Source organism: Gouania willdenowi, chromosome 10 (assembly GCF_900634775.1).
Source record: "Gouania willdenowi chromosome 10, fGouWil2.1, whole genome shotgun sequence".
Classification (NCBI taxonomy): Eukaryota; Metazoa; Chordata; class Actinopteri; order Blenniiformes; family Gobiesocidae; genus Gouania; species Gouania willdenowi.
The window spans coordinates 40165420-40178459 of NC_041053.1; the positions used below are offsets into that span (position 1 = coordinate 40165420).

Sequence of the window (13040 nt, forward strand, 5' to 3'; positions counted from 1 at the left end):
TACATTTATGGACAACTGAGATCATATATATACAGTATATATAGTAAGAGCTGTTGGCCGAGACAATGAACTAAAGGCTGATATTTATGATGAAACTTCAGGAATCCATAGTTGTTGCTGAACTTTTTTCTCTTTCATTCTAACATGAGAATATGATCATCTAATATATGAGGACGTACCGTCAGTGTTCTCTCCAGTTTCCCCGTCACCGTGCTGAAGCAGTAAAGCACAAAATCCTCTCCTACGCAGTAGATCCACTCACCACGAGGAGACAACGTACAGCACACAAAGTCTCCTCCTTCCCTTTTACCAGAACTGAAGCTCCTCACGATCTGTGGAGAACACGTTTAAAGACCACAGCAGAGTGAGAAAGGAGTCATTTTGTGTAACGTTTGTTGTAGCTTTGTATATTTTTGTGGTCGATTTGTATGTTACGAGTCATTTTGTGTATTTTTTAATGTCATTTTTCTTTCAATTTGTGTGTCTTTGTGTTATTGAAGTCATGTGCATTTTGTTTGGTTATTTTATGTGTTTTTAGAGTCACTTTGTGTACATTTGTTATCGCTTTGTATATTTTTGTGGTCATTTTGTTGTATTTTTGTGATTGTTTTGTATTTTACAAGTCATTTTGTGTATTTTTTCCTCAACTTGTGTGTTTTAGTGTCATTAAAGTCATTATGTGCATTTTGTTTGCTCATTTTGTGTACTTTTAAATATTTTTCTCTCAATGTGTGTTTTTGCATTATTTATGTCTTTGATTTCATTTGGTTATTTTGTCGCTTTGTATATTTTTGTGGTTATTTCGTTGTATTTTTGTCATTTTGTTTGTTATCAATCATTGTTGTAATTTTGTATATTTTTCCTCAGTTTGTGAGTTTGTGTAAAATCATTATGTGCATTTTGTGTGTTTTCTGTGTGGATGCCATCATCATGTGACATAAGCATGTGAAACTTGTATCCTTGTATATCTGGAGGGGCTGAGATTTCTACAACAGAATTATTTGGTCATTTAAACAATGATACTTGTTTTTTCTGTCATTTTTACTTTCTCCTGCGGGCCGAATTAGATGCTCTATAGGGCCGCATTTGGCCCTTGGGCCTTGAGTTTGACATGTGTGGTGCAAAAAGGCGTTCACCTGTCCCTGCATGTTCATGATGACCACGGTGTTGGAGCGGTTGCAAACCACAAAGTGCTCTGGGTTCTTTGGCAGCAGGCTGACGTTGTTGACGGTGATGTCTGTTCCTGCTGATGAGCCCAAAGGTTTAAAGGTGCTGGTGCACTCTGTGGTTTTCACGTTCCACAACTGAAATGTACAAAAAAATGTAAAAAAAATAACCCAGGAGGAAACAGCAACACACAGAAACAGAGGAGGAGGAGGAGCTTCCTGAACCTTGACGGTGCCGTCTGAGGAGGCGCTGATGATGTGGTGACCGTCTGGAGTGAACGTGGCTTCATTGACGAACGACGAGTGACCTCTGAACTCCTTCAACGTTTTCCCAGATTTCAATCCATGAATCCTTTGGGGGAAAAGATTAAAAAAAACCAACGTCAGCGACTGAACGACGGCGTGATTCAGGGTTGGGGTGAATTATAATTGTAATTAGGGATGTAACGATTAATCGCAAGGCAGTTCAAAATCAATTCATAGGTATCACGGATTATATCGATACTCTGAAAATATTACCGCAGTACTTTTTTTAAACAGCAGAGGGCGCTATCTATTCCTCCTCCTCTTGTCCAGAAGCGTAGGCGGCAGGCGGAATCTCCTACTACATTCTTTCTGACCGCCTTCTACTCTTAAACATGTTCATAAATGATTCCTTACCCCTTTAGCACCGAAAGAATATCTGTAATATTACATGAATATCTGTAAAAGTCACGTTTTTCTGTTAGCTCTGTCTGCTAGCATAGCATCTCTTCTTCACTGCTAGAATATCTGCATGCTAACCGACCACTGGTTTACCAGTGCCCTCTGCTGGTCCAAACAAATATCTGATGTAAATACAGTGCAATGACTGTTTTTTTGTTAAAGTCCAATTGTTAAGGCACAAAAAACATTTTCAGTTGCACTTTTTAAAAGAAAAAGAACTGTTATGTAGTTTTGCATTGTTTACTACAGAACCAGAATTTAAATAAATAGGCTTCTTCTTCATTTGTATTATTCCTTTATTTCATTCAAGATTTCTTTTTAGTTAAATTGCATTGTTTTGAATAGTTTATCAAGGGATTCTTTTGACAATTAAAAATAAAAAGAAAATAGTACAGTATTTTATTTTTTCCCGAAAAAAATAAAAGAATATTTTTCAGTCATCATTTGTCTACAGTCCCATTTTGTAAAATAAATCGTGAGAGAATCGTATCGTGAATCGAATCGTATCGGGAGTTGAGTGAATCGTTACATCCCTAATTGTAATAGTAAATAATTACACCTATGATGTAATTATAACTGTAATTGTAAAAAATCAGTTGCTGTTTAAATCATATTTTAACTGTAATTTAGTTCAGATAATTCACATTGTAATTGGTATGAAAATTCTATAAAAACCGTCAATTACAATTTAATGAAATGTAAACCTGTGAAACCATGTTACAGTTCTAACACGTATGTAATTATTAAAAAAAAATGTTTTAGATCAAGTTTTCCCACTTTCTGTCACTTCTCTCGAGGATCATTTTACCATTTTTAAATAAAATTGAAATCTAGGAGTACAGTGACGCCCACAACAACAACAAAAAATCTACTTTTGCAGTTTTTTGATCACTAATGAGAAAACTCGAGTGTCCACCGGCACACAAAATGTGAAATGATTCCATCCAGTCGTTTGTTTGTGGTCTTTGTAAGTCTTACAAAACAGAGAAAATTGCTCCGTTTCAAATTTTCACATTTGTGACGTCACAAGCCAAATCGGGAAAGAAAATACCGTCCCCTCCCTCTGGTAACTCCACCGCCAACCCCATGAAAATTTCTGCAAAAGTCCACCATTGTTTTTCTCGCTAGTGAAGGAGTGATGGCTCACGGTGAAAATAAATACAGAACTTTACTGCTGCCGGTGCCACGCCTCCACAGTGACCATACACTGCAGTGTCAGCACTATTTGTTCATGCGGAGGAGTACTCCGCTCTTGTGGTTCGGTGCATTGATGAACCTGTTATATCGCCTCATATCACTGATCTGACGTGTTTGTGACACAATCTGACACAGCAATTGGAGAAAATAAAGGATTATCACCTTAAATGCACTATTCCTGTAGTTAGAAGAGGAATGGGGGAGGAGTTTAACACTCCGGTGTGAGTTTGAATGACTCCTGCTCAGATGTACGGACCCTGAAGCGCTGAGACAGACTCAAAACAACAATAGCCTCTTAAATATCCATGTGTTTTACTGTAATGTGCAGTTTTTTGGCTGAAAACAATAACAACAGTGTGTGGATAGGAAAAATAAAATCGCTTTGGTGATCACTGATCTCCCTGTGAAAGAGTGAGACAAGAAGTGAGTGATCGTCTACAGACACGCCCACTCATGAATATGCTAGAACTCAAATACTATGTTGGTGGGATTCTTAAAACAAATGGAGATGCGTGAAAAATAGCACGATATGTCCCCTTTAAAACCAATATAGTCATTGATTAGGAAGCCTAACAAGGTAACCAAGAGATGAAAAACTAATTAGATCATAGATAATAATTATTAGTGTATTTTACAGCTGATTTAAGACATGGGTCAAACTGACCTGTTAGCATTAGAGATGCTAACAGAAAGCTAACACAAGAGGAAGGTTACGTTTTAAGGGATCATTTATTAAAGGCTCAGTAATTGGTGGTTAATTGAATTTGGACATGAGAACATAATTGTAATTGACTTTCAGGGGAAAAATAATTGTAATTTCAACTGCAATTGGAAAAAATGCTGGTCAATCGTAATTCAACATGGATAATTGAAGATAGAATTGTAATTGAAAACCCTGGTGTGGTTTGGTCACGTGACTTTACCTGATGGTCTGATCAAAGGAGGCGCTGAGCAGCTGACTGCTGTCCTTACAGAAGCTCAGACACGTCACTCCTTTGCTGTGAGCGCGCTCAAACCGCCTCAGACACTGACCGCTGGCGATCTTCCACACCTACACACACACACACACGGTCACGTTTTAAAGCCATGATCATACTTGAAGTGGTAAAACCAACCTTGATCTTTCCGTCCTGTGCGCCCGTGGCCAACATCTCTGTGTCTCTACTAAAGCCCATACACAGCACGGCGTCCTCCATCATCATGAAGTTATCCTGAGCCTGATATTTCAGATCCTGTGGAAACAACACATTTACCAGAGGACGGGAGTTCAGTCATGTCTCAGGGTGCTGGGAAAAAAAAAAAAAAAACTATTCACGTCCGAATTGTGATTATTATTAATCCTTAGGATCACAGATGCTTTTCAACTTGTGTTGAAAGTGAGGACTCAAAACTACAACCAGTTTTTAAGTGATCTTGATAGACCTAGTAAAACAATAGTTATGATAGATTAAAAACGCTGCACTTTTTCTGATTATTTGCTGTCATTTTGTGTGTTTTTGGAGTAATTTTTTGTACATTTGTTGTTGCTTTGTATAGTTCTGTGGTCATTTTGTGTATTTTTGTTGTTGATTTTGCATAATTCTGTCTAAAAACGCTGCACTTTTCTTGATTATTTTTGTCGCGTTCGGCACAGAAACGAACAGGCAGAACAATGTGCATCATCACCTACTGGTGATGGTAAAAAAGACCCATTTTTTTCTCCTCAGATTTGGTGTTTTTGTGTGATTTTAAGTCTATTGTGTTAACCTTAACCCCGATTTAATACAGTATGCAAATTATCAATTAACTATAGATTCTTATAGCTGAAGTTGTGCTGAAAAAAAAAAGATACCAAACAAGGCAAACTAAACTGTTTTTATGGTGAGATGTAAAGTAAATGTTCACTCTTTGTCCAAAGTTAGCCTCTGTGTGTGTTTACTATTTAAAAATCACTTGATTGAACAATCAGTTTTTATTGGCACCCTTCCATACTAAGAGCATTGATTGTGAATCAAGAATCGTTTTGAATGAAATCATGAGTTGTTGGAAGATTCCCATCCCGACTCGTTACCTTTCTGATTTTGCCGGTGGTGAAGTTCCACACCTCGATGAATCCGTCCACAGACCCAGTGACTAAATACTGACCATCAGGAGAGAACCGGGAACACTCCACGTGGGATTTCTGTCCAAACTGAGAGAAAGAAAAAAGAAAGACAAGTTTGGTTTTCGCTCAGAATATTGACCAGAGTCAGGAACCAATATCATGCATTTCCACCATATTTTTCACTAATGTCAACCAGTATCTGAATTTGTTGACATGTTATAAAATGCAGCAAAAACAGAAGACTGACCTCGACCTTAAATAAGACCTTGAGTGAAAGTCAAGGTCACACAATGAAAGGAAATGTTGTTCAATGGTACCAGTCTGAGCGTTGTATCTCAATGTGTGGCCAGAAAAATGTCCAAATCCATTTTTTAAAATTGTGTTTAATGAAAATGTTTCTTTAAATTGCGCTAACATCTGCATAGCACATCACTAGGTGTTGGTGAACGCACCATCAGACCTTGTTAAACTACCTCACTCCTCAATGCTGAATGGGCTGACGTACCTTAATGTGTCTGCTGAGCTGAGTGGGAAAACGTTCCTCCTCCACGTCCTTCACTGCAGCTTTTCCTCTGAACAAGTCGATGGTCATACCTGGAGGAAGGAGACCCTGGTGCTGCTGCCACTTCAGAGCCTGGACAGGACAGAGGACACGGACCAACAGTCTGGCACTGATTTTAAATGACAAATGTCAGGTGTGTGTGTGTGTGTGTGTGTGTGTGTGTGTGTGTTACCTGTCCCAGCAGAGCCATGAGACGTGAGGGCGGCACCACGCTAACCTCTCCTGCTAACGCCAGAGCAATGGCAGCACGCCTCTTTTCCTTACTGCTGCCGTCAGGGTAGGCCTGGATATATACATACACGTGGTCACATTACTGTCGATGGAAATAAAAACACAGAACGTTTCATTGGTGGACGCTCACCTCTCTGGGATCAAAGTATGAGCGAGCCAGCAGGTTCTCCAGGTGAATGTACCGCTCAGGCTGCGTCTGCTTGAGCATTATCATTGGATCCGTCTGTCTGAGCAGTGAACGAGCTGCTCCCAACTCTCTCAACTCTATCAGCTCCAACACCACCTGCACACAGGACAACATGCACACTCACAGGTTATGTGACGCGCCAAGACTTCAATGTCTGACAGATGATGCCATCACTTCATGTATATACTGTAATTACTGCCAAAGATTGATCAGACGTAAGCAAAGCGAATAAACAAAATCATTAAAAAAACAAACATATAAAATTACTGAAAAATAGATAAAAACACAAACATTTACTCCAAATACATGGAAGTACAAATATACACAAACTAACCGAAAAGTGTGCAAAAATACAAAACAAAATACAATAGGAGTCAAAAAACACCTAATAACAATAAAAACATAAAAAAACTTACAAAATGAAAGAAATAAATTCAAAAAAGGACTCCAAAGAACACATGAAACAAGGAACATACAAAAAAACACTCAAAAACATTCAAAATTACAGCAAACTATACAGAATTACTCCCAAAACACGTCCACTACAAATATACACAGCAATGACAGAGAAACATACTAAAAAAAAAACAGAAAAATGATTCAAACACAAAATGACAAATTTATACAGAGGGACTCCTGAAACACACAACATTAAAAACCAGACTTTACACCAATCTGATCAGCCGATAGTTTGCTTTGTATATAATTAATGTGATTGGTTGTAATGTCTGAATTCACTGATCTGATCAATGACGTCATTGTTGTGATGAAACTTTCTGTAGATGCTCCTATTGCATTGTTTTATCGTTTTATTTACACTGAAGAGTTGTTTGCTCTACGTGACACGGCTTTATTTCACTCACATTTGTGCACAAAGGTGAAAACCTATGAGTGAACGGTGAAAATGTCGATCGGTTGGAGCGAAGCGGCTGAACGCCCGACTTCTTCCCCAGTCTACTGGCTCTGAAAGTGAGGACAGCATCTGCTGTTAGTGCCTGTGTGTGTTCGTATGTGTGCGCGTATTTGTTTTGTTTATTCAGCCCCAGCATGTTAAAAGTAAGAGTCCTAAAGCAGAGCGGTGCCTCCTGTTTACTTTCGCTTTCATAGCAGACACTTCTGTCCATTTCAGGGCGGTGGTGGATACAGAAGCGCGTGTGTGTGTGTGTGCGCCCCACCTCTGCTGTGCACCTGTGAATTTGGACTATAACCAACAGTGGGTTAAAGAGTTGGAGTGAAACTCACATTTACATCTGCCATGTTTTTAGTAAGTGTTCGTTCTGCATTGCATTTTAAAAAGCGAAGCCATGACGCTGTTAATCGTACAATGTGTCAACATTTCCTGTGTCTCGTCTTCAGACCGTGGGCGGAAGACACACGGGAGTCTAACTTTGCTCCGGGGGCCGAAGCTATCCTCAGCTTGGGGGTTAACTCCCCCGCTTCACAGCAGTCATTGAGTCTGACTGGTTTAATTCAACAGCTGCAGTGTTTACTGTGCCAATCACTAAAAATGGTAAACAGCTTATAATTGATCTGCTCCGTTCACACACGCTCGCTCACTCCTCACACTGGTCGAGCGGTCAGAGCGTTCATTCACAGTTAAAGGGCCACGCACACACACACAGACAACAAATGTTATGTTCAAGTCCTGCATGGAAATTATTCAACTATTCCACTCCCTCACAGTCACCAGGCTGCGTTTACATCTCGAAACATTGAACCGTTTGACTTTCCGTGAATCTGTATCAGGAAGTACCGAAAGAATTCGGTCGGTACCTAAAAAAAAAACACCTGAATTCAAATGATTGGATCGGTGATCGTTTTTTTTTTTAAACTTACTAATCGGTGATCGGCCCAAAAATCCTGATCGTGTCAAGTTTAATAAAAACTCACAAAAAAAAAAAGAGAAAAAAATGACTAAAATAAATGAAAAAAAAAAACAAAAATTTTAATTAAGACTCAAAAACAACTACAAAATTATGCAAAATGAAAGAAATATTAAGGGGAAAAAACACACAAAACACACAAAATACTCCATAAAAACAAAAGAGGACTACAAAAATATGCAAATCAATATTCAAAAATACAGTAAGAATATACAAAACAATTTCCCAACAATAATCTCAGTGAAATGTACACATCCATCGCATGGAAATGAGAAAGTGGACCGATACAGACACTAAATTTAAGTGTACCTGTTCATAAAGGTCTATGAGGGTCTTGTCTGGAAGCTTGAGGGACTGGATGGCCTGGAGGACAGTGTCCCAGTGTCCACTGTTGATGTCTGCTACAAAGCTCTCTATGCTGTCCACTGTGTTCAGAGACACGGTGGTCTCCTCCTGTAGGGTGGCCAGGGTACGCTGGAGGTTGTTTTCCTTCAGATACTGCATGATCAGACGTACCACGCTGTAACACACACAGAGAACAGAGACGTTACTCAAGAAAACAACACACGACAAACTAACATCACGGGTTTAAAGCAAGGGTTCTCAACCTTGGGGTCGTGAGATGCCTTTAAAAAGCTAAGGATTTTTTTTTTTTTTAACAGTTTCAGTCCATTTTTTGTTTAGTTTTAACCTTTTTCTGCAACTACACCAAACTTGCCAAATTTTAAACAATTTTCATCACTTTCTTGTCATATTTTTGCTCCTTTTAATGCATTTTTGCTACAATACTCCCATTTCTGACACTTCATCAAATTTTAATGCCTTTTCTGCACATTTTTTCCACTTTCAAGTTAATTTCACCACTAATAAACCCTTTCCTCCACTTTTCCACCTAATGTCACATATGCTGACCCATTATTGTCACTTTTAACTTCTTTTCACAAAAATACATGCTTATTTTTGCCAATTTAACCACTTTCATGATTTGTCATGCCATTATTTGCCAGTTTAAACTAATTGTTCCTATTTTTTCCTGACACTTTTAAGCATATATTGACACTTTGAACCTTTTTCTTCTTCCATCCATCTTTGGCCAAACATTGGCAATTTTTAACCAATTTCTGTGGTTTTTTAAAAAAAAAAAATCCCATTTCACCACCTTTTCCATCATTTTTAACCCATGTTTTATTTCTGCATTTCCAGAACCTCTTTATGTATATTTATTAAAATAACTGGATGTTAAAATGTCATGTAGGAATGATAATACCAAAAAATAAAGAAAGAAAGCTACATAATGGTAGCAGTTTGTTATTAATGTTTAAAAAAAAAAAAAAAAAAAAAACTGCACATCACATTTATAAAGTGGATGTCTCAAGTTTAAATATCACAATGCCATCAAAATATCAGACAATTGAAGTAAAAAAAAAAAAAAAAATTATAATAATTACTTAATGTACTTTATCAAAGTAATCTCTCCCCGATTCTTCTAAAACTGAATTGCTTAAAAAGTAGTTTAAAAAAAAAAAAATTCCACATATATATCCAATAATGTATACATACAATATTAAGAAGATAGACGAAAATTTAGGAGAAGAAATCATCTTACAAATACAATTGTAGCCTGGAAAGTATTAAAAATTAAAGCCAAATTCAGTAAATATCCACTTTAGACATCAATTTCAGCTGTTAGCATCAACAATAATATACTAAAGTTAAAAAAAAAGTAAATAACTAAAGATTAATAGCAATGTAGAATATTTATGTCTTATCGTAATTTCAACATAAATGACGATCTTTACCTAAAGCAAACACCGGCTAATGCTAACTAAAGACTAATGTATTTTCTATCGATAAATTTCAGCAAATAAGTTATTAAATTAATAAAACTAGAATGCCGTATTATTCTTTGTTAAGTTAAATTACACATGCCCGCTTAAAACCATGAATTATTTTACCACGTTTAACAGTAAATACTCACAGGAGAGTGCCTAGTAGGAGGCTAGTTAGCTTAGCTTAGCTTAGCTTAGCTAAGAGTGCTAACAGCTAGCGCTGTGCAGGACGGGCCGTAGCCTCAAACATGCAACAAAATGTGAACTTATCTGCAAACTGCATTGAGCATGATTGACGTAGGACAAACAAGAGGGAGATGAGCTACTTACTCTGCTGATTCAACCTCCAGAGACATGTTTATTTATCTCAGAATCACCGCAACAACACGAAGAACAAATCCGCAGCACAGACAGGAAATGCATGCGCGAGGAGATGAGAAATTTTCAAAGTAAACTGTTCGACAAGCGGTTCGACTCCGACTAAAATGAGATCATCCATTATTAGTCCCACTAACAAATCATTAGGAAAACAAACCATAAACTAAAAAGATAAAACATATACTTTTAAGAACAAATGAAAAGAAGAAAAACGGAATTAAAAGGAAAAAAATCTTAAAAAAAAAAAAAGATCATAGTCACAATTTACACTGTGTTGCTTTCGTGTTTGAGTATTTAAGGATTATGGTTTTTTTCCCTACCATCTACCACCATAAATTACAAAAACAAAATTATGTGATTAAATTCACTTAATTTAAGAAAAAAAAAAAAAGCCCATGAGCTGATGTTGCTGATGTGTAAATGTAATTTATGCGATGCGTGACCGCTATTTTATTTATCAAAATCTTTATTTATTTTTTACATTTAAAAGTTCCTTAATTTAGGTTAAAAAACATTGGTTGTGTTTGCTTAATTTCAGGCATTTGGACACACAATAACAATATTTTTTGGGAACCCTGAAAGTTGATTATTTTTTTGTGCATTGTGTTTGTTTTCAATTAAATCGATCTTTAATCATGTTGTGGTTTCTCCATGTAACCGCCAGGGGGAGCTGTCTGCACAGTTGTGCTTCAAAGGCCCACTTGACTCCCCACTTTGTGCTGGTGAAGGTCTTTCAAGGTTATGCTGATGATGCTGATGCTGATGCTGATGATGCTGATGCTGATGCTGATGCTGATGCTGATGCTGATGCTGATGCTCCACTTCAGTCGACAGGCTCAGCTTTGATTGTTTTGGACCATCACTTCATAATTTCTCTATTTTCATTGGCTCACTGAGACGATGAGAGGATGGGGGGGGGGGGGGGGCACTGTAGACGTGATGAATACACCAACAAAAGATGTCAATATCATTATTTCGCCTTTTTACAGCACGACAAAGCACAGGCTGCTGGAAGAGTGACAGCAGCACAAAGGACTGTAATGTAATCACTTCATCCTTTCTGAGCAAAACAAAAGCAGATTACACATGATTTTATTTTAAATGCTTTTTCTACTCCAGGAGGAAACAAAGCACAACCATCAGCTCCTTCACGGCTCTCCTGACGTCATTTTTACAATATATGAGTGACATTAGCTCTACAACACACTGTGTTCGACACAATGACTGAGTAAAGACTAATTATTTCAGAGCCAGAATGCAGCAAAAAAAAAAAAACCTTTAAAAACAAACCTAATCACTGCTTTTAAAGCAAGTTTTAAAGATTTAAGGGTTTTAATGGGAATCGATTACATTCACACAACAATATCTATCTTTCTCTCTCTCTCTCTCTCTCTCTCGCTCTCTCTCTCTCTCTCTCTCTCTGTCTCACTCTCTTTCTTTCTATCATTTATCTATCTCTCTCTCTATCTATCTATCCTTCCATCCCTCCCTCCCTCTCTCTCTCTCTCTCTCTCTCTCTCTCTCTCTATCTATCTATCCTTCCCTCCCTCCCTCCCTCCCTCTCTCTCTCTCTCTCTCTCTATCTATCTATCCTTCCCTCCCTCCCTCCCTCCCTCTCTCTCTCTCTCTATCTATCTATCTCTCTATCTATCTATCTATCTTGTGTGTTTCTATTGTTATATGTGTTTTTGGAGACTTTTTGTGATTTTTTTTGAAGTGTTTTTAACTATTGTTATGTTTTTTTGTTTTTGTATTTGTCATTTTGAGTGTTTTAGGCATCATTTTGTGTATTATTCTGTTCTGAGTAATTTGGTGTGTTTTTTGAGTCACATTGGGTGCTATTGTTGTCATTTTCTTTGTTTCTGGTGTTTGCTGTAGACTTTAGGCATTTTAAAAATGTGTGTGTGTGTGTGTGTGTGTGTGTGTGTGTGTGTGTGTGTGTGTGTGTGTGTGTGTGTGTGTGTGTGTGTGTGTGTGTGTGTGTGTGTGTGTGTAGGATTGTTTATGCATGACTGTGGTGGTGGAGGTTGTTTGCATCTATGTGTGAATCCTGATGGATGATCTAACTGTGGGTGCTGCGCTGCTCTGAGTGTTTTATTGACATGAACATTATTCAACTGTAGAAAGTCCACAAGCACCTTATTGAAGAACTTTAATCGATCTCTCTCTCTCTCTCTCTCTCTCTCTCACACACACACACACACACACACACACACACACACACACAGACACACACACACACACACACACACACACCACACACTGGGTGTTGAATGTAAAAACTTGGTAACAGCTCATTTTTCTTTCATTTGAGGCAGAAACAGCATTTTCTAATCATTGGTAAAATGTGTACACATAAAAAATTTATCTAAATCTGAAAGCTAAACATAAATCTAAATGTTAAATCTAAATCTAAATGTTAAATCTAAATCTAAATGTTAAATCTAACTATAAATCTAAATGTTAAATCTAAATCTAAATGTTAAACTAAATCTAAATCTTAATGTTAAATCAGTCATCAAGTGTAAATCTAAATGTTTAGAAATTAAGCAAAGATTTAACATTTACATTTATTTTTCTTGTGTACACATTTTTTTTTACAATGATATAGAACATGCTGTTTTACATGGGTTTCTGTCTAAAATGACAGAAAAATAAATCTAAATCTAAAAAGCTAAATGTAAATCCAAATGTTCAATGTAAATCTAAATGTTAAATATGAATCTAAACGTAATTTTACATCTAAATCTAAATGTGAAATCTCAATGTGAAGTCTAAATGTTAAATGTAAATCTAAATGTTAAATATACATCTAAATC

The 13040-nt window shown here is 37.1% G+C and overlaps 1 protein-coding gene across 1 annotated transcript in view; it reads right to left on the bottom strand.

The window, feature by feature from the left end:
- Positions 1-10311, bottom strand: part of smu1a (SMU1 DNA replication regulator and spliceosomal factor a) — a 10651-nt gene extending 340 nt beyond the window's left edge. Inside the window, exons 1-11 of the mRNA XM_028459257.1 lie at positions 10174-10311; positions 8324-8534; positions 6075-6227; positions 5886-5996; positions 5657-5785; positions 5119-5238; positions 4184-4300; positions 3992-4119; positions 1392-1518; positions 1137-1304; positions 180-332 (exon numbers count right to left, since the gene is read on the bottom strand). Coding sequence (XP_028315058.1) covers positions 180-332; positions 1137-1304; positions 1392-1518; positions 3992-4119; positions 4184-4300; positions 5119-5238; positions 5657-5785; positions 5886-5996; positions 6075-6227; positions 8324-8534; positions 10174-10199 — 1443 coding nt within the window. The 5' untranslated portion in view covers positions 10200-10311. The remainder of the gene's footprint in view (positions 1-179; positions 333-1136; positions 1305-1391; positions 1519-3991; positions 4120-4183; positions 4301-5118; positions 5239-5656; positions 5786-5885; positions 5997-6074; positions 6228-8323; positions 8535-10173) is intronic.
- Between the last annotated feature and the right edge of the window lie 2729 nt (positions 10312-13040).